Raw genomic sequence first — 20,480 nt, forward strand, 5'->3', positions numbered from 1 at the left:
GGGAAAAGACACTGCTCAGCATCCACCCGAAACCTAGAGGATCTGCAGTGAGGATTCTCAGGGAGCCTGGCTTGGAGAAAATCATTTAAGGGGGAGATACTCCTATTTCTTGGTAAATTTCAAGCGAGTCTGAGCAAAATCCTCTAACTTATCTCAGTCTTACTGCACTTCAGAGTATTTGGGTTGGGTGCCTGGCTACCTGCTGAAACCTTTCACACTCGGGCAAACACTTAAATGTGGAAATGATCTTCCTTCTTTGTCTGCAGCCTCCATATGGGGAATGCTGAGTGATAAAACAGTTTATACAAATAGGAAAAAATCACTGGTGTAATGGAAATGCCAGAGTGCACTCGTTATCATTAAGCAGGAAGTCTTCCTCCTCACCAGGTAGATGAGGCAGAAATTCGGTTCATTACTAGGAGGAGGACAGAACAATGTACAGTATCATTAAAATGAAATGCAGTTCCCTCTGCAAAGGCCTTCTTGAGAGCCAGGGAATGTTTGCTTTAGTAAAGGATATTCTAAAGAGGTTGCTTACTCTGACTCCCAATTCTATTAAAATCATTGTGCTATGCTCCCTGTTTACAAAATAAGGTTCATATTCAGTTTTAATTCTTAAAACCAGAGGAAAAACCTGAGCTTGGCAAAGCCTTTTGAACTGGTGAATCAAGAACTAGCTGCTTGCAAAGAGGGATTAAACCTTTTAATCCTTTTTGTGTAAAAGAATATGGTGTTTAATGTGGCAGGCATGCTGGCAAAATTAATTTTCATGTCTTTTCAAGCACAAGATTCTAGTTCTGTCTTTGTTTCCTGGCTCTGCATATCTTAGGAGTTCTTTGCGCTGTGCAATACACTTTAATAACTTTGAAGTTTTGAAGAAATTTGCAAATAGCAAAATGAAGATTTGGAAGGAAAAAATAAGTTAGTGGGAGCAGGCACAGCTGGCGCAGCCTGCCTCAGGCACTGCTGTAATGACTGATTGCAGAGACCAGGAGCTGGCACTATTAATCTCCTGTCCGCTGTGTGTGTTCTGTACGGGAGCAGGTCTGAATGCAGGTACCGAGTTTGTGTATGATTAAATGGGTGTTGTATATGTATGCATTGGAAGGCCCTGAAGTGAATATTGTGTAAATGGTGATAATTGGAGGCAGTCTCTTTGCTGTCCTTTCTCAAGCTAAATAAGGTCTGAGGCCAAAGGCCTAAATGTTTAATTGTATTAAACACAGAGGCTGAAAAATTTATTAACTCAAAGTAGGTATTACCCAGTTAATTGGAAGTGCCTTCAAGCTATTACTAGGTGGAAATTTGACTTGAGGTTTCAATTTTAAATTAAAGTAAAACGGCAAATGGCTCAGGCTGGAAGGTGTGCGCCAGAGCAGCGCTCCTCTGCCTTGTTTTTCTGTGTGGTGTCTCACCCGCTGTGAATGCTGCTGCGCTAGGAGTCAACGCTCACGCTGGGTAAAGGGGGCCTGGCTTTTTCCTGAGATACGCGACAAATCCAACACTCATTTGGGCTGTCCTGGGAAGATGTCAGAGGGGGAGAGGAGGCACCATGAAGTGTCCTAAGGTTCTGGGTGGTAGAAATCTGGGTGGGCTGTTTTTCTATTTTGTTTTTAATCAGTATTCTCCTTGAATTGTATGCAGCTCTGCATTGTGCTTCTTGGCATATTTTTCTCTTTCTAGTTATGTGTTACAGCATTTGATTTCGGTTATTGGAAGCAATTGCAAGTGTATATGATGTCAGGGTAGTTCTTTTTCCCCTTTCCTTGGCACATAGGAAATAAAATTAAAAAATCCATGAGCAAGAGTCAATCATAGCACAGGGATTAAACAGAGTTAGGGATTTTCTTACTAAGATATAAATGTGCAGCTCACACTGGTAACCAGCCAGACAGAACAGAGTTTTGCTTTGAGAAAGACATTGCAATTATAACAGCCTTGAAAAATAATGGAGAAAATTTGCCACCCTGTGTGCAAAATCTGTAGGCACCCTGTGGATGTGATAGGAAGAGAAACCACCTCCCTGCTGCCTTAAGGTCTAAGCTGCCTGTCTAAACGCCTCAGTGCGAATAAATAAGCACCCAAATGGTCCTGCTGTGGAGCTGGCGCAACATCCCTGCTCGCCGGTCGACTGAGACTGTTCCGTTTCAGCGTCGTGTCCGTTAATTTTAGGCGTTTGACCTCTTTCAGCAATTTCCGTGATTCATAAAGAGGTAAAATAAGAAATTTACTGAAGTGCAACACCATAATGACAGGCTGTTGCTGTAGTTTATTAATATCCAGTAATCACGGCCTTAACACTCGAGTGAACTAACTGATGTTAGCCGGTATTTCTGTGGAATAAGCAGGTTTCTCTATCACCAGTATTTAACGCTGGACACCCCCTTTTTGCTGGTGCCAGGTTGGTTAATGTGTGCCATGTCAGACAGTGGCCAGGAGTAGATTTCTACCAACAGGATAGTTGAGGTATCGGCATCTTGTTTTAAAATTGAATTTTAAAAATAATTGTGTGTCATTTTCTCATTTAAAGACCATTAAATGTTTTGCATCAGATTTGGTAATAACTTATTAATGAAAGGGAAAAGATAGCTTGAAAACGCCGGCCTGGGCGTGAAGATTCCCCCGTGTGTGTCCCAAGGCACCTTGGCCTTCAGGACTGGCCTTCAGACCCAAGGACTTGTCATAAGGCGAGAACCTGAGCAACGTGTGAGCAGCACTGGTTTGCTGAGAGGCAGGAATCAAAGATTATAAGAGGTTGCAAGCTTAGGGCGTTATAAATGCTGGTAAAATTACACATTTGACCCAACATGTACCCTTGCATTCTCCTCAATTAAAGTTATTACCGATAAACAAAGCACAGTGGTCTTGCCTGTTGAAATAAGTACCTTGAATCTTAGTTTATTGTATTTCTGACTGGTGCTTAGGGAAAATCACAGACTCTGCTGGATGATGGCTTTTGTATTTTTGTTAAATGTAATTTTTATCCTGGAAGTTTCAAAGGTCATTGACCATGTTGAAAGATCAAGTACTTAAGGATTTGTGTATTAATCCTTCTGTTTATTTAGTTTCATTTTATAGGCATTCGTAAGGTATCTGTGAGTAAGTTTAAGGAAGACAAGAAATGGAGATGAGGAGAAATGCGGCTTGTTTTGTGATAATCTTTGTAGATTTGATTATTGCGGGCAAACACACTTAAGGCTGGAAAACTCTACTCCTGAAATTGAATTGAAATAGCAGAATCATTTGTACTAGCTGTTGGGCATCTCTTAAGCCTTAAAATCTAATAAAAATAAGATGTAAAAATATGGGAGTAGGATGTACAGCTAGCATCAGGCAACATCCTGTATTTCAGAGCAATCTGAGGAATGTGTGGGATTTGGAATGTCGTTTTCTGTGATTTGGATGCAGATTTAAAAAAAAAATACACCCAGGTGTATATATTTGCATTTATAAAGCAAATACCTTGCACCAAGCTAAAAAGGAGGGCAGAAATTTCAGTTACAAAATGCTTAGTGAAATAAACTTATGAACAAAATAGGAGGAAATAAAGAATGAATTAGCATTACGGTCACCAAGAGTTACTGATGCCAATAAACCATTGTTAAATAATATTACAAGAAAAAAAAAACAGGTTCTTTGTGCTTGCAAATCACACAAAAATCAGAATTACAACTTCTTAAAAATTGGGTTTTGCCAAGCAATATTCCTAATAATTGCAACCCTGTTTATACAATGGTGGTTACATTGAAGGGAAAACAGAAGGGCATTAAAGCAGCCGTTGCTGGGACCTGAGTCCCTGCCTGCGGCCCCGGAGCAGATGCTTAGGAGAGAAACCATCGAGTAACTTTCACTGGGGCATCGTCCTTCCAGCCGGCATCCGTTCATGCACAGATGGACCTTGCCCATTGGCCAAGGCCAGATAGGAAACAGTGGAATGGAAATAGGCCTGTTGTGCACGTAAGAATGGGCAACCTCCCTTTTCTAAACCACTTTTTTTTTCCATTTTTAAGTTAGTCATAAGGAGGAGAAAGTCGGTGTTGTTCTTGGGTTCTTCCGCGCGTTACAACTGAGCCACATCATCCTTTTTAGCGTATCCGTCCTGACAGCAGCCAGGTGTGAACAGCAAGCAGGTTTTGCAGCAGGAGCTGAGGCACAGTTGTGCCTTGGCATAGGTGACAGAGAAGGTTAAAGGCAGGGATTTAAACCTGAATTTTCCACTTCCCAGGCTAAAAAACTAAAAACTATTTCCGTGATAATATTTTCCACTTCTGTCAATAATCTCTTAATTCGTTCAGCAGGCACCTAAATAAGGTTACCCGTGCATACTTATTGAATGTCCTTATCTAGTTCATCTCATATCACAACTGTTTTTCCTTGACAGAGGAGATCATTTCAATCTTAATTGCAGGCCAATGATAAAAGCTTTCAGATAAAAATGCAAGTTCCTCACACTTAGGAGTTTTTGGCTGCCCTTCTGCTCTATTTGGAATCATGGGCATCTATAGCATGAGGATGGAGTTATTTTTCTTTAAAATGCCTAGCAGCAGATGAGTGTTCATAGAGCACTTAATTGCAGAGATGTGTTTAATAATTCATTTTTCTCAAACCTGAGTGTAACTGTTTCAGAAAGCAGTATCCACAAGAGCAGGAGCAGCAATATGATTGTCAGTTTCTGAATTAAAATTTAGGGGTGAAATCTATTTGATTTGGATTTAAAAAAAAAAAAAAGGCATCAGGATTCAATTTCATGTTCCTGTTTATTTAAGGGTACTGTCTAGGGCTGTGTCTGTAAAATAAAACAGATTAATATTTGTTTGGATATAAAAAAGCCCACAAGCAAACTTAGGTTAGCACACATGACATTTAAGACATTTGAAAATTTTCAGCCATTGTGTGATTATTAAGGAGTATCTTTTTTGTGAAAAGTCTGCGGTTAACTTATAGTAAAATACAAAGGTCTGAGCTAAATATGCCTGAAGGAGCATCACGTTCCAAGGCGATGGCTGATAGTCAGGCCAGTTAGCGAGGGTCACGCGCTGCTGCCAAAGGCTGTGGGTCCCGTGACGGAGACCTGGCCAAGCTGCAGAAGGGGAGGCTGCTCCCCTGGTCCTCGGCCTCGGGGGATTTCTTGCAAGGGAGACTTTTCTCATGTTTTGGGCGCAGGCCTTTGGTTCATGAAAAAGGTGTGCAGTCCGTAGACAAGCGTGTCTTATGTTGAAGTGACTTGTAAAGACAGAGCAAGCTGAAGAATTGCAATGTTACCATTTCTGGCAGTGCAGATCTGAAAGTGGCTGTTGAGGTGACTTACTGGCTTATAACAATTGTTTTGCAACAAGCAAATTGTCTAGAGTAGCACAGAACACTGATTTTATATATAAAACATGAGCGAGAGAGATGAGCCTTCATCATTAGCTGTCTCCTACTCCAGTTGCCCAGCAGGAAGGCTGTGTACGTAGCTCTCCATCGCACCAGCGTTTCTGCCTTCAAAACCCCTCCCAAATCCTTCATATAATTTTGTCTGGTGGGGACAGTCTTGCTGTCTAGCGTGTGCCTAATTTGTCTGCCTGTAGTCGTCTCTCTGGCTTCTGTAGCCATGTTCTTGTGGAGCTCTTCAAATGTAATTTGGGCGAACGTTTCTTTTGAAGGCTTCAGACGCCCTAGCTCAGCCTCAGGACTCTTCATGAGCCTGCTGGGGTCTCCTGTGACTGAAGTAGATTGTGCCTCAACTTCTGCTGGCATCTCTTTCACGCTGTAAGACATGGTGTTGCTCATCTCTGCTTGCTTAGCAAGTGACTTTTTCAACATTATCAGCTAGGAAATGAAAAGTCTTTTTCTTCTGAAATGTAGAAGAAAAAAAAAGTTTCTCAATGGAGGCCTTGTCTGAGCAAGTTGTTATCCTTTAGCCCCTAGCTAAATGAGATGGGGACTGTTTCTCAGGCTTGTCAGAAAATCCTCTATTTTTCATGTTCTTCCTGCTCAGAAGACACTAGGAGTGTTGTTTCTGTAAGCTCCCCAGAATAATTTAATTCTGAGTGAAGGCTTTTGAGGGAAAGTTTCAACTAAGGTGAGGGTTCTCCCTGTTGTCCTGCCCGAAGATGAAGATTAAATACAAATGATGATGGCAGTCACCTCTCCCACTTTCAGGATAGTGGGAAGTCTGTTACTTGATTGTACTGTGAGGAGCAAGGACTACCTTGGAGGGCAAGGACTGAACATGCTCTGGTGACCTGACCTCATCAAGGAGAGAGGCTGGTGTCAATCCAGAGCTGCTACTCCTAGCAATGGAGCAAGAAAGAGGGGTTGTGATCGGCAGCCAGCTGTCTAATACCTCTCTGGCTCTCACCCAAGACTTGCTCAATAAGTTCTCTCTCGAGCTGATATTTCACAGATTTGTCGTTGGTATAACAGTGAAACTTTTTGTTGAAAGGTTGGGTGGAACAGGGAGACCTTCAGCTAGCTATTTGTGGTCCTTAGGTCATGAGGGAAAGGACAGGTTTTCACTTTAAAAGATGCTTCAAATCCATGTATTTGTAGTTTGTTTGAAAAGCGGGTAGTGTATAATCTTCAAACTTGGCACTTAAATAATCTTCTGGAGAGATTCTGGTCACAGTGAACTTTAGGAGAGAGGGAAGAAAGGAAAATGGCTAGGCTACTGATTAAATATTGTATGTTAAGTGTTTTCAGTGCATCTTTCTTTTTCTCTGGCTGTGTTTCCAGGACTATTCTAAGAATGCACACACTCAAACCAGGTTAAAAAAGACTGTTTGGACCATTAGCTGGTCTTATCCCTGGTTGCTGCAGTGGTAACTGTGCCTTCAGAGGTGCCTATAATGATGTGCTGTACATCAGCATCCTGTGGTGACGGAGTTAGAGAAGTGTTGGACAGGTCATCTGGGCCACCTAATGTGCTTTTGCTACAGATGCTAAGAATCCATCGACAGTCTGTGATGACTTTGCTAGCTGACAGTCAGATAAGAGAGTTGCTCTAACAGTTACCAGTATGTATAAAAATATGTATGGCCATGTCCCACTTTATTGTCTTGGGGCCAGGACTCAGGATTTTAGGTTTGCTTAATTAGCGGTTTCCTTCCTTTTGAAACTTTAGGGCACGCAAACATTCTAAATTGGTTTTGTAGAAATTCCCTTTCCTAAACTGCCTAAGAATTTGGTTTATATACAAACATACCTCTGTGAGCAGTCCCTGTGGATTCAGATGGTTTTCAGAAATCAGCATTGCTCAATTAAATGTGCAGGGGGGAAAGATTCATTACAACAGTGTAAATTCAAGCTGAAACAAGCAAGCAGGTTTTTCAGGTTTTACTCCATGTGAGTGTTCAGTTTCCTTTTGTTCTGTTTTTAATAGTATTGATTTTTTTAAAATGTACGAAAGTAAAGTAAGTCTTCAGCATGCAAGCTGGTGAGTAGGTGTACATTGAGAGATATAATTGCATTGTATTCTTCAAGGACAAAGTTTTGGACTCCGCTGTATTTGTCACTTGATAAATTTACGCTATTTTACTAAGATCACAGAGTAAATAACAGAAAATCAAAAGAACAAATCAACTCCAGAAATGCAATACAAGACATGAGCTCAGCGCACTGCATCGCAAAACAGTCAATCACATTGCAATCACTAGCAGCGCAAACAGTAAATTAACATTTCACTGGGGTAGATGAAAGGTGAATAAACGCAGATATATGTAAATATAAACTAAGTAGAGATAGGCATGATTATAGATGAGTAAATATGTGAAATCAATGTCAGTTAAGCAAGCACAGTTGTTAATTGCTCACTGCTGATGTCAGGACAATGTGCCAAAGACAGCAGATAGGCAGCCATCATGCCTTGAAAGGCTTTTTCTGGTGCAAAAGCTGATTTTCTTTGTTCAGTCTTTGGGAGTCCCTTCACCAAGGATGGCGACATTCAGTGCAGCTGCTTGAACAGTTTAATGCACTGTGTGTGTGATGAATTTCTCTTGTGGGGTTAGGTCGGTGTTTTGCCTCACAATCTTCTTGAGGGCAGGTCTCGCGTATCTGCGTGTGTGTTTGAGCAGCACTGACCCCGGCAGATTCGCTCTCAGCCCCTCGGGAACGGCATGGGGCGCGCAGCAGTAATCGAGGTCCAGACCTGCGGCCTGGTGTCGCTTGGGCTCTGCAGCCGCGTGTGCCCTGGATACTTGTGGTCAGCATAACCCTGCTGGTGGGCTCCCCAGCACGACTTTGTGGTCAATGTTGAGCTCTTGGTGTTGCACGTTTTGCAGTGCTCTGTTATCTGTCAGCTTTGAAACTCCAGAGATCACATCCCAGCAGCAACTCTGTATTAAGATTGTCGTTAGCTACCTCTAGGGGCGGTTGCTTCTCCAAGTGGCAGTGACTGTTCGACCCTTGTCCTCAGTGACTGTGTTGTCTCATGTGGGAACAGGGTGGCGTCCAGAGCAGCCTAGAGTCATGCTCTCTTGGTCCGCTGACTTGCTGTAATATGCTGTAATAGAGGATGAGGTGGAGTTTAAGGACGTCCCAGTTTTAATGAAGTCTCCCCAGATTGCTGTCTGAGTGCAGAGTTGCACTTGGCAGCTTTAGGTGATATGCGAGGTTTCAGGGGCCAAAAACAAGGCCCTGTTCTCCTCTGCTGCACCTCCAGCTTCGTTTTGATGCCCCTCAGCTTAAGCCAGATCCAGGCTGGTCGGGCAATGCAAATGATCGTGTTTTAATCACAGTTCCACACATTGGGAAAATATATTTAAAGCTTGTCTTGCTTCTTACAGCATCCCATCCCCAGTTCTGCAGCCACAGTGGCTCAAACCATTTTGGGGAGGGCACGGACCGGGCAGCCGTGGCCCTGTGCGCCGGAGGGGCCGCAGCTGCGCGCGAAGGGGCGGCCGGCGCCGCGGGCCGCGTGGCAGGGGAGCGGGAGCGGGACTGGCCTCGCCGCGCAGGCAGGAGGCAGCCGCGCAGCTGGGAAACCCCAGGCCCCGTCCTGCCCCAGGGCCGTCACTGGAGCTGAACCGATAAACACGAGGAAAACGCGCTGCTCCTGCCCGGCCTTGTGCGAGCCGTGCTCCGCTCCGCTGCGTTTTGTGTCCGTGCTAGAGTAGCTCCGGGGATTTACGGCTGCTGGGAGCAGGGAAATGCCTTCTTCCTCTGTGAGTCTTCTTGCTGCTCTCCTGAGCAGCAGGGCCATGCGTCAGAGGTAGCTGAAATAAATCATAGGCACGCAGGACCCTCTGGGACACGCAGGACTGTATCCCTGCGAGGTCACGGGAGTCTCTGCCGTAGGCTCATCGTGCTCGGAGTAAAAGCCACATAGGTCCCTGAAAGACCCACTTGTCTTGTCCAGACCCTGCAGATGAGAAACCCCCATCTTCGCTGGGGCCGTTTGGATGGGGCTGTCTCAGGGCTCAATGGGGTCTCCGCTCCTCCCGCGGGCAGGCAGCCCTTTCTGTTCCCTCTCCAGAGCCTCCGCGACGTCCCTGGGTCAGGTTTCTCTTTCTTCAAAGTGATTTATCGGAATTGCACGTGGTATTTGAGACGTGGCCTTCTCGCGACCTGTGTGCTGAATGACGTCACGGTGGGTTTGGTTCCCTCCGTGTGTCTGCGTTTGAATGTTTTACTGCTTTATATAGGGATTGGCTTTTAGTAGGACAAAGCAGGATTTCAAAACTGCCCTAAATCAAACGTCACCAAATCCCCTTGGACAGCCGGCGCACAGGAAAAATAGAAGCGTTGCTGCCTAACCTGGATACCTCGTTATATTGATCCAAGCCTGTCATGTAAATCCAGAGGACACAACTCTGCTTCTATGAAACTTCTCCTATCGATTATTAAGCTGTGGCATGATTTTTTGTCGTTTTTGCTGAGTCTCTCATGGCTGAATGTCACTTTGGTTTCTTTGCTGACTTCTCTTTTTAGTGATTAGCTTCTTGCTATGCGCAGACCACCCTGTGCAGGTTTCCAGATACTTAAACACAGTAGGGTTTTTATGTAGCTGCACATCTAAAATTAAATTAAAGGTTCTTAATAGTGCACTTAAAATTGTATCTGTTAATTTTGTTAATCTGTTAATCTTAACAGCTTCCAGGAGAACTAATGTCAAGATATGATATATTCTGCAGATCTGGTGTGTCAGCTGTTCTGCAATTTCCTGTGTTACGACCATGTTATAAACCTGCAAAAACCCATTTATTAAAAAAAAAAGCTGTAAAAATGTTTCCGAATTGTCGTGTACCTGACTGAATGCCCAGGGGGCTGGGGGGAGCCCTCTGTTGCCCTCATTTACAGCAAAGCCAGATGGACTTTATTCATTTCTGGAAAAAAAGGGTACTCAAGCAGAAATCGTGCTTGTCATGTTGCAGTCTGTGCTGAATTTGTGTGGCCAAGGCCATTCAACCTGGATTTGTAGTATGAACACCAATTATCTTACAATTTAAATTAACATGACACTTTCCTTGCTTGCCTGGTGTGGTGTCCTCATGGGGGTGATCTGGTTATTTTTCCAGGCAAGCCAACATTTATGAAAGCTCCTGAAGATCAGATTGGGATTTCTGGAGGAGTGGCCTCTTTTGTGTGTCAAGCAACAGGAGAGCCTAAACCTCGTATCACATGGATGAAGAAGGGGAAGAAAGTCAGTTCTCAGCGGTTTGAGGTAATTGTATGTATTTAAATAGTAATCATAATAATAAAGGAAACCAATCTAACGTGTTTGGAGCTTTAGACAAGCAAACAAAAGTTTCTTATCCTGCAGCAGTGTGCCTGGTAGAGCCAGCATGGCCCTTGGTGAGCATGGCTGGGTGCACCTATGGAGTTCCTCCTTGGGGTGGGAATCAGGGACTAACACCCAGTGGCTGTAGAGCTGCCAATCTTTACTTTCACTATGAGAGTGGATATGGCACCTCCTTAGCCTACTATCTTGAGTGAAATTCAAAACCAGGATGCCATAAGCCCAGCAGAAAGCATTCCAAGCGGTGGTAACTGCCATCTTTCCCAGAAATTCCTTGGAAGGGGAGCCATAAAGTCCTGTCAATGGATAGTTTGACTTGTGGATTAAAATTTTAGGATTTAGGAGAAAGGAAGAGCTAGCATAAAACATGCTTGTTAAAAGTGTCTAATTTGATTCATATTTTAAAAGGCAAATGCATTTGTAATTACTTTCTCCACGTTCTTCCTTGCTTTCCTTTTTGGAGTTGGAGTCTTTTCTCTAAAACTGCCCTTGGAAATGTGACCCTTCTACCACTCTGCCTTCCTTCTTCTAATCCTTTCTCTTTGATCTTTTTGCTTTTCTGGCTAGAGCTCAGATGACTTTTCTGCCCAAAATGGATTGATTCAAATCACAAATTTTAGTCATGATTTTGTATGTGAGCAGGAAAGCTTGATTAATCAATTTTAATTTTGTTTTACACTGATATTTTTCTCTAATAAAGGTTAAGCTTCATTGTATATAACCATTTAAACATTCTGATTTGTAAGTAAGTATAACCTTTATAGTAAATTTGGTACTTGCTCTGGCTGACCAGAGAGATAAGCAACATTAGATTCATTTATGTGAACAATTTCATAATTCTGTATCTTTATTCTCATCAACTTTGACATAAAGCTGGGACATTTTTATTGTGTTAGCAGATAGTGAATAATGCATTTCCTTTTTGCTAGGTGATTATTAATTTTACCTTGTAATTACTCGTGCTTGTTTGGAAGAAAACTGGAATTCAGTTAAAATGAAAAAATTCAATAAACAAATCTGACTTACATATACTGAGTTATTATGTAAAGGAAGTATCCACAGCTAGCAAATTGAACAGTGTTTCTGGTCTCAATTTCCATCAGGTCATTAGTGGTTGTAGCTCCCTTCATCTCGCACAGTGTTTATTCAAAGGATAGAAGGGGAAAATGAGCTTTTCTGATGTTTCATCTCTTAGCTTTTCATTAACTGTCATTGAACTGAATTAGCTGAACTGATTGAGCTAAAGAAGTTTGTCTCTCTGCATCTGACTGTGCCATCTTTTAAAATTTGGTGGAAGCCTTATGCTGGGGAAAGATTACAGTAAGTTTACATTTTGTCACAGTTTCAAATTTAATTTCATATCAAGTATTATTTAAAATTACTTTCATTTCTTAAAATTCATTATAACAATGTTCACCTTTCTGTGCCCTGAGTGCTATTTCTTGCCCCAAAGTTAGTGTTTTCTGCCATTTGTTTATACTGCATTTAGCAGAAGAGTTATTTCTTGCAGTGTGAACAATAACAGAGCTTTAGTGTTCTCAGTTACCTTTTCTTTTCTTCCTATTTCTCCTTCCTGCATCCTGTCCCTGAAGAGTCCTGTGTGTGTGTGTTAGTTTTTCCTCCTTCCTCTTCTCACTCCTTGGTCTTCCTTCAGCGAGTAGCGCCTGTAACCAGGTTTCCCAGAACAGTGTTGGATGTGTGCAGGGAGGTAATGCGGGTCCTTGGCTGGATGGGCACCCCTGCAATGAGGCACATTTAGCTTAATAGGCCAAGTGACAGGAGAGGAGTTGTGCCCTTCCCTCAGGTGTTGTCACCATCTGAAGGACACTTAATATTTCCAGCATTTGCTGTAGTCACTGTTAGGAGGAGGAGTTTGGCATTAATAGTGGCCTGTGGCTGAGCCTTTACAGACTTGCCCTTTAGGAATAACTTATAGTGATTCAGCAGTAAACTAACAAGTACTATGTATTCTCTTTAAAAGTTAGTGCAACACATGTTCCAGCTTAGCAGGATGGAAAAGCCAGGATTTATTAAGGACCTTACATATTATGCTGGGAAAGAAATAGTGATTATATCATTGTAGATCAGAGATTGCACAGTACCTGATGCTGAAGGGTATTAAATGCCCTCACTGCCTGGTGAAGTTAGCATGTGCTGAAGGTGCTGGGGGTGTTGCTCTAGTTTTGTTCCTATTTTCCCAGTGATCCCCCAGGGGTACATCGTTCTGCTCTTCTGTCAAGGTGAAAGTTGGCACTAAATTGCTATCAGTGTGATTAGTAAAACCATTAGTGCAAATATGGCTCAGATGTTTTAAATCATCAGATCCACATCTTTATTACCAGGTTGATAATTTGTCAACCCTAATTGATTCATAAAGAACCTCATTGGATCTTCATTTGCTCTGGCCTCCTCAGAGGACAAGTACATTCGTGACCCTGGTTGTTGCATTTACAGACTTGGAATGCTTGACTAGTTGCATGGTATTTTGCAGCTTACAGTACTTTCTGTTTTCTTGTATTTTTAACCCCTGGTTTTCTCTTGATTTTTCAGTTTTGTTGCAGTAGGTATCAGTAAAGATCTGTTTTCTTTTCCTTATTAAAGGTTATTGAGTTCGATGATGGGTCAGGATCAGTTCTGCGGATACAGCCCCTGCGTGTTCATCGAGACGAAGCTATCTACGAGTGCACAGCAACCAACAGTGTTGGGGAGATAAACACGAGTGCCAAGTTAACAGTGTTAGAAGGTAAGTGGGAAGTTTCTTCATGTCTTTAAGTGGCAGAAGGCATGGGTTTGGGCTTTGATAGCTACGTGTCAGTGTGGCAATCTCAAATGACATGGTGATCTAGATTGGTCTGGAAAAGTCGCGTACTCGTTGTGTCACTTGCTATAAGTTCTTTTAGTGATAAAGCTTTTATTTTTTGGACTATCCTGAGCAGAAGGAATTGCAGATTCTGAACTTTCCTTAAAGTGCAGAAGTTAAATTGTCCGATTGAGGTGTGTCACCTCTGTCTTGGAGGCCTAGCTCTACCTGCTTTGATATAATACCCATCTTCTGAGTATCTGAGAATTATGTCTGACAGGCAGAAACTTAATTTATGTTGCTGCACATTTTGGATTAAATCAGCCCCGTTCTTTTTGAATAGATTTTTCAGGTTGTTCTTCAGATTTTGAGTTTGATGTGGAGTTTAACTCAGTTTACTTTTCACTGCAGTCACAACTTGTTATTCTGTTTCTACTCTTCAAGAAAGAATAGATGGGTTTGATTCTTGTCTGCTATATGGTTTGGTTTTAATCTGCTTGCTGTGTGTGGTTTCCTTTTTTTACTGTTTTTCTTCCCCAGGTTTTATGTTCTGCGGAAAAACTGTGTATTAGATGCAAAAGGCTTGTGATCATTTGATGATTTTTTTTATATATATTAGATTGTCAGAATTACTGTCTGATTTTAAGGCAATGCTTTGTTTCTCAGTGCACCAATGTGTTGTAGTATTAATGTTTGTTTATATATAGGATTTTATAAGTGCGCTGAGATATTACAAATCCATGGTATTTGGCTGAGTAGATTTTTTTTTCTTACATTTCCTAAGACAAGCAAGGAAAGGCTTAAACAATTTGCTTGGTCTATACAGATTGATGGAGAAACTTCTGAGTAGTGAAAAAACTAGACTGGAAGGCATTTATTGCTGTATGGTTTGAATCACTGAATTTGGGTGAGGTTTTTCTGTTTCTCAAAGCCAGCAGTGGCAGAGGAGACAGGTTACCCAGCAGTTACTGTGCCAGCCCTGCATGCGTGAAGCCATTTGTTCCCTGCTCTGCCACAGTTTACTCCAGATAAGTTACTTCTTGTACCTAGTTCCCCCTTTCCCATTTATAACGTGGAGATAATCATATTTTCCTCTCTGCTATGTGATGACGAATACATTAAAGTGCTATAATGTGCTCAGACACTGTGGCGATGGGAGCGATAGAAGCCATTCAGCACTTGATGTGACTCTGTATCTTGTCTCTGGAGGTTGGGCATCTTCGAGGGGCACCTTGCTCTTTAGCAGCAGTATTAGTAAGAGATGGATAACAGGTGCTATAGACCTGAAAATTATTAGATAAGAGAAACAGGTCCTTTTCCCGTCACTTCTTGCCTTTCCAGCTGTGTCTGTGGGTACATAAAGCTCAGTGGAGCTCTTTCAGCAGTTTACTTGCAGATCTGCATTTAAATGATTCTTACGACTGGATTTTTGTGATATGGGATACTTGAATGCCCAACTGCTGCAAGCACATTCCTGTTTCCTTTGGCTGCAGTTGCCTTTAGATAGCTTGGAGATGTATGCACATGCACATACATGCTAATTTTTTATTTGCTCTGTGCTAACGTTCAAAGGCCCATAGAGACCTGCGTTTTATAAAGGAGCACAACAGTATTTCTCAGCTCTGTGAGGCTCCCACTGAGTTCCTGATGAGGTAAAACTTGCAGACCACCACATAAATAGGGAACATTAGGAAACACCAGAGAAAGGAAAAGATATGTGTGCCCTGCTTATGAGCCACAGAAGCGAAAAGCGCTATCACACAGGCACCAAACATGCTTTTTCATTTGGAAGCCTCCTTTAATCACAAGTAATGCTAATTTAGCATGATCCCGTAAGGCCAAAAACAATCTGCAGGTTGGGGGCTGCATTTTCTTCTCTAGCTGAAAAGCATCAAACCCGTGCTGGGTGTTCTCATAATGACAAAATTAAAAAACCTTTGTTGTATAACAGTTAATATATGCTCATGTGTATAGAGTTGTGAGCTTACTTACACATATGGAGGAAGAGGTGCATGTGCCTATCATGCTGGTTTATCTGATGAAGCACGTGAGATCTGTATTAAGCAAATGCATCTGTATTAACAAAATATTTTTTACATCTTTTTCTAGAAGTTCTCTGGACAAGTCCTTATTTTTCAGCCATCTTACAGCTTTGTGTTTTCCACCACCCTTCGCTGTATCAAACAGCAGCTGTGGCCATCGTTTTTACAGTGCCTGCATTCTGGTAGCGTGAGTTTTGACATTAGTATTCCTATCCTTGCCCAGGCGTTGACAAAATAGATGGTGCAAGTCTGTGGCCTGGCTGTGTTTGCGTTCAAGTGGTTGGTGTCCCGCCTCTCAGTTACGCCATGAATTTTCCTAACATGAATTTCTAGAGGTATTTGGGAATGACGCTTTTCACTTGGAAGAATGATAACCTCAAGGCAGTCGGCTGGGACTGACTTTTCTCTTTGCTTCTGGGGTTAAAATAATGTGTGTAATTGCTCCCGGGTGGCGGTTTGAGTGGCGCAGACGTTCCGCACTTCCTTTCAAGAATTTGACTAATTCACTGGTCCCTGGTGTGTGGCAAAGCCCGATCACAGACATCCTCATGGTTACGTGCTGCTAAATACACAGCACACATTGATTTTTATGTTAAAAATCCTTTATAACAATAAGTTTTAATGCTGCTTCGCAGTTGGCTCTGTAGAACATAGGCCTTAGCGTTAAATCCGGAAGCTGCAGTCAGGGTTTAGCAGGCTGTTACGAGATGTCTTTGTAGCTTTGGAGCTTTATTTTATTTAGACTTCTGCTATGTTTTATAGATCAGAGGCAGATAATCCTTTCTAATTGCCAACTTATTCCATTTGGAATATTAAGAGAGAAGCGTGAGTCCAGTCTCCTGCCGGAATCGGGGATTCTCACATGAGTGAATCTCTTTTAACAGTTCAGTTCCCTACCATCCCTTTCATTCTCTGTTCCCATGTCTCTCATTTTTTCCTTCTAACTACAAATCCTGTTGTGACCAAACTACGTATACTTAGTGTAACTGGAAATTATTTCTCCTGTTGATAGCGGGAGAAGGAGATGTGCATATACCTCCTCTTCTCATTTCTCCTGGGTAGCTGATAAGCTGAATTATGTATGAGTCATATTGAACATTTCTATCTTTTTTCCAATTATGACCTGAAGCAGCACAGAAGTACATTCCTGCCTGCCTGGCAGAAGAGAAAAGCAATGCAAAGAGGGGAGGGCTCGAATCAATAACCTGACACACGTTCCCGAGGAAAGCCTCGGGGACAGTTAGTGGCCCTAACAAATTAATAAATATATTATTCCGCTGTAATGTTCAGAATTACAGAGCTTTTAAAATAGGGAGATTATATGGAATGTGAGCAGGAAGCGTGCAGGCGTGGAAGGACGTGGTGGGAGCAGGCGTCCCCACGGATCCACCGTGTCCCCGTGCGCTGGGCGCTGCGGCTGCGGCAGCGCAGGGGATGGTGACACTGTTCATCTCTAGCGGCTCCTACACTGAGTCTGCAGCCTGTCGCTGTCCCTGGCAGATGCCACCGAGCAGGAGGATGGAGAAAAGCAGTGCCAAGGCTTCTGGGGGGCTCATCCTTCCTACAGGAATGGGAGCAGGCTCAGAAACGGTGCGTTGTGTCTGGCCCTTCTCCTAGGAGTTTACAGCCTGGACATTCAATTAGAGTTTTGATTTGCAGAACTGGGAAACCATTTAATTGCAGCAGGTTCTTTAATGCCCTGCGAGCAATCTTTTTTACTCCCCAGCAACCTGGAGCATGCAGTCATATCTGAGTGACGCTGAATACATTTAGAGTTTCACTTTCCTTTGTTTTTAAGTAGGTTAAATGAAAATATCATCACCAATTTCCATTTCCAGCACAGGCTTGCAGGAATCCCTTATGCCCGGTGTGGCAGCCTCCTAATCACGCAGCACGTAGCGCTCTGCTTCCCCGGAGCCGCTCGGCGAGGGCAGCAGGAGGGCTGTGACGGGGCTGCCTGCGTGGGGGCTTCGTCCCAGCGTAGCCCGGCAAGTCGAGCTCCCCCGGGCTGGTTTGCATGCCCAGAAATGGGGAGGTCTTGGTGTGTTTCCGCAGGGTCCTCGAAAGCTGGTGAGTGCAGCAGGTGTCCCTGGGTGGGGAGCACCTCCACCTCAGCGTCATTTGCTGATTACTGATCCGTGTCATGGGTTTAATTTCTTTTGCCATCTGCCAGCTGCATTCCAGTTCCTGGAGTTACCCTGTTTGAAATGCTCTAAATGATAAACATTTGACTGTTACAAATGATTTCTGCAGAGAGCTGGATCTCTGAAGGCCTGAAACAATATGTCCTTTCTGTAAACACTCTTCTGAACGTGATTTTGTCATTGCAGCGGTAAACAGAAGTTAGCTATGTTTAATCCTTGTTTATGCTTGGTTAGTTACAAAAGGATCAGTAGGATCATTGTATTTCGGCTTATGTTTGTCTTCAGTGCTCCCTCATCTTTTTGCCAGGAAGAATTTTTAGCAATATGTTATGAAACCAAGCAATTAGGGGAAGGAAATTGGATCCGGGTAGGTGTATTCATTCTGACTGTGTAGATGAACTCAGCCTCCCCAGCGTACCCTGCTGCTCCTGGGATTGGAAGCGCTCTTCATGTCTCTGGTTGGGAGAGGACAAGTCATTCCTCCACGTACTCCCTGGCTATTGCTTGTTCCAGCCTTGTTTGGCATCTCCCTGGGATGACTGCTGTGGTAGCAGGGATCCTACTCTGTTCTTCCTTCTCGCCCCAAGTGACTGATGTGCTGCTTTCTGTCTGTGTGAGATAGGCAGTTAAAGGTCTTCTGTAACTACTGCATTTCCAGTGCATTTCTTCTGCTTGCTTCACTGCTTAGGGAAAAGTCCTATAGTGGTGATGCATGAGAAAGAAAAACCTGGGAGCATTTGCTTTGTGCTAGATGCTGGCGTGTCCTATGGTGGTTAGAAATGAGCACATTAAGCCACTTGCGGTGGCCTCATTTTGATATTTAGTGTCACACAAAAGGATGCAAGTCCCAGCTCACGTGGAGAACGTCGCTGCTGGGGTGTAAGGTGCCTTTGCAGGGAAAAGGAGCGTTGTGCTGCTCAGCAGAGCCTGCCTGGTGTTGCTCTGGGAAGTCAGCCGGGGAGCCCTGTCATCCTGCTGAGAAACCTGTGCACTTCTCAGGCACCGAGCAGTGGCTGGAAATCTTCTAGACGGTCCAGGAGATGGAGGTTTTCTCTGAGCATCGTGACGCTCAGAAGGTTGAGCGGAGTGACAATCCGTTTGAATTAGGCCAGGCAAAGTTAGAGACTGCATTTCTTGTGTCACTGTTTTGTTCCATACTGCTCTGCATTTCAGCTGTTTAGTCTTTATCTCTTAGAGCATCCGTCTTCTCAATCCAGGTGTGAATGACTACATTTTCTTTATTTTAAATATATTTTTATATATTTTTTAAGATCAGATTAAATGAGAACAGTTATGCTACTTTGATAGCTTATTTTGTATAATATTTATCAAGAATAGTTTTCTTGGCTGCAAATGAGAGCCAATTAAGAAGTAATTTTCTCAGTTGCAGAAGAGTTTAGTGGTGTTGGTCTCTCCTCCAAAGACGACAGTCAGCAGATCTCTAGAACTCATCAACCCCAAATGCCATAATTTCCATTTCTTATCTCAGTTTAAATGATTAACTAATGACACATAACCATATAATGTATCCGTGATAGCAAGTCCCATCAGGAGATTGCCATGCACTAAGGTTAACATCTAGGTTCATTCCACAAGTTTATGAAGCAAGGAATACAACCTTTGAAAAGCTTTATATGAAATATCACGTTATTAATATCAAGATGAACCCTCTGGAATTGTGCCCTCCCATAAAGCCCTTGTGTCTGAAAAGGTACTGACCTCTTAATCTTGAGCACATATTTCCTTTACAGCAAGGGGCTGTTTCTGCATATTGCCTCTCCTATCAGGCCCTGTGAGATCCCATCTCTAACAGGATGGGATGTTGTCACGTTCTTATCAGCAAGCCGGTGGCGTCAGTGATATTACAACACCCAAATGCACCACCTGTGCTTCGGGCCTGCTTCCCAGACAGAAATGAGGGAGCTTTAAGTGATAAACAAGCAAGAAGGAAGTGGAACCGTTTCATGTAACTGCAGAGTTATACAGAAGCTCTAACTGGGTTGGGGTTTGCAGGTACACAGCGGTTTGAAGCAGTAAGCCTCTTAAAAGTTACTCCCCATTTTGCACAGTGGTTGTGCTCCAAGTCTGCTCAGCAGTTTGTAAGCACTGACTTGGGTACAGGAGCTCACGTTCAGCTCAAACTCCCATTATCTCTGTGAAATAAATTCAAGTAAGAGGGTCCATAACCTTATTATGCAGTGCCTCGGACAAATGTGCTGCTTAACTTTGGATGAACTTGTACCTGGGAACATAAGGATTTTCACATTTGTTCAGATATGAAGTCTTACTGTGACTGTCTTTGTTCCATTATGAACATTATCTTCTATTACTTTTTAATCTTCATAAACTACTGATGTTGATAGCAGCTTTAGGAAGTGAAGTCTGAAGGCCAAGATATAGAAGAATAAAAAATGAATCCCTTAATTAGTTTTAAATATTCTGCTTTCCGTTTTCATCAGAAGTGGTGTTATTCATGTGTTATGGGTAAGATCAATTATGCTTAATGAAAGTACTAGCTCTATCATTAATAATTTTGTATTCTTTTATTGTATATCACTTCTAAAGGCAGTAGTCAATACCTTTTCAGTCCCTTTCCTTGTGGAGCATTTCTCCTATGACTATTTCCTTCTTACCTTTCTTCCAAGCACTTGTGAAGATCTGTCTTATACAAAATCCTTCTGGATGTTGTAACCCAACAGAATCATCGTTGTAAGGATATTCTGTTGATTATAACAGACAGTACAGGATTTCAGTACATGAATACTGTAATACTGTAA

General features: G+C 42.7%; 1 protein-coding gene across 1 annotated transcript in view; it reads left to right on the forward strand.

Annotated features, from left to right (window-relative positions):
- The window catches only part of PTPRF (protein tyrosine phosphatase receptor type F), a 272,958-nt gene that overhangs the window by 79,895 nt on the left and 172,583 nt on the right, over positions 1-20,480 (forward strand). The window contains 2 exon segments of the mRNA XM_088526108.1: positions 10,497-10,642; positions 13,319-13,460. Coding sequence (XP_088382234.1) covers positions 10,497-10,642; positions 13,319-13,460 — 288 coding nt within the window.

Source organism: Tinamus guttatus, unplaced genomic scaffold, assembly GCF_059628265.1.
Source record: "Tinamus guttatus ecotype Peru unplaced genomic scaffold, ASM5962826v1 Tinamus_guttatus_pri_ptg000242l, whole genome shotgun sequence".
Classification (NCBI taxonomy): Eukaryota; Metazoa; Chordata; class Aves; order Tinamiformes; family Tinamidae; genus Tinamus; species Tinamus guttatus.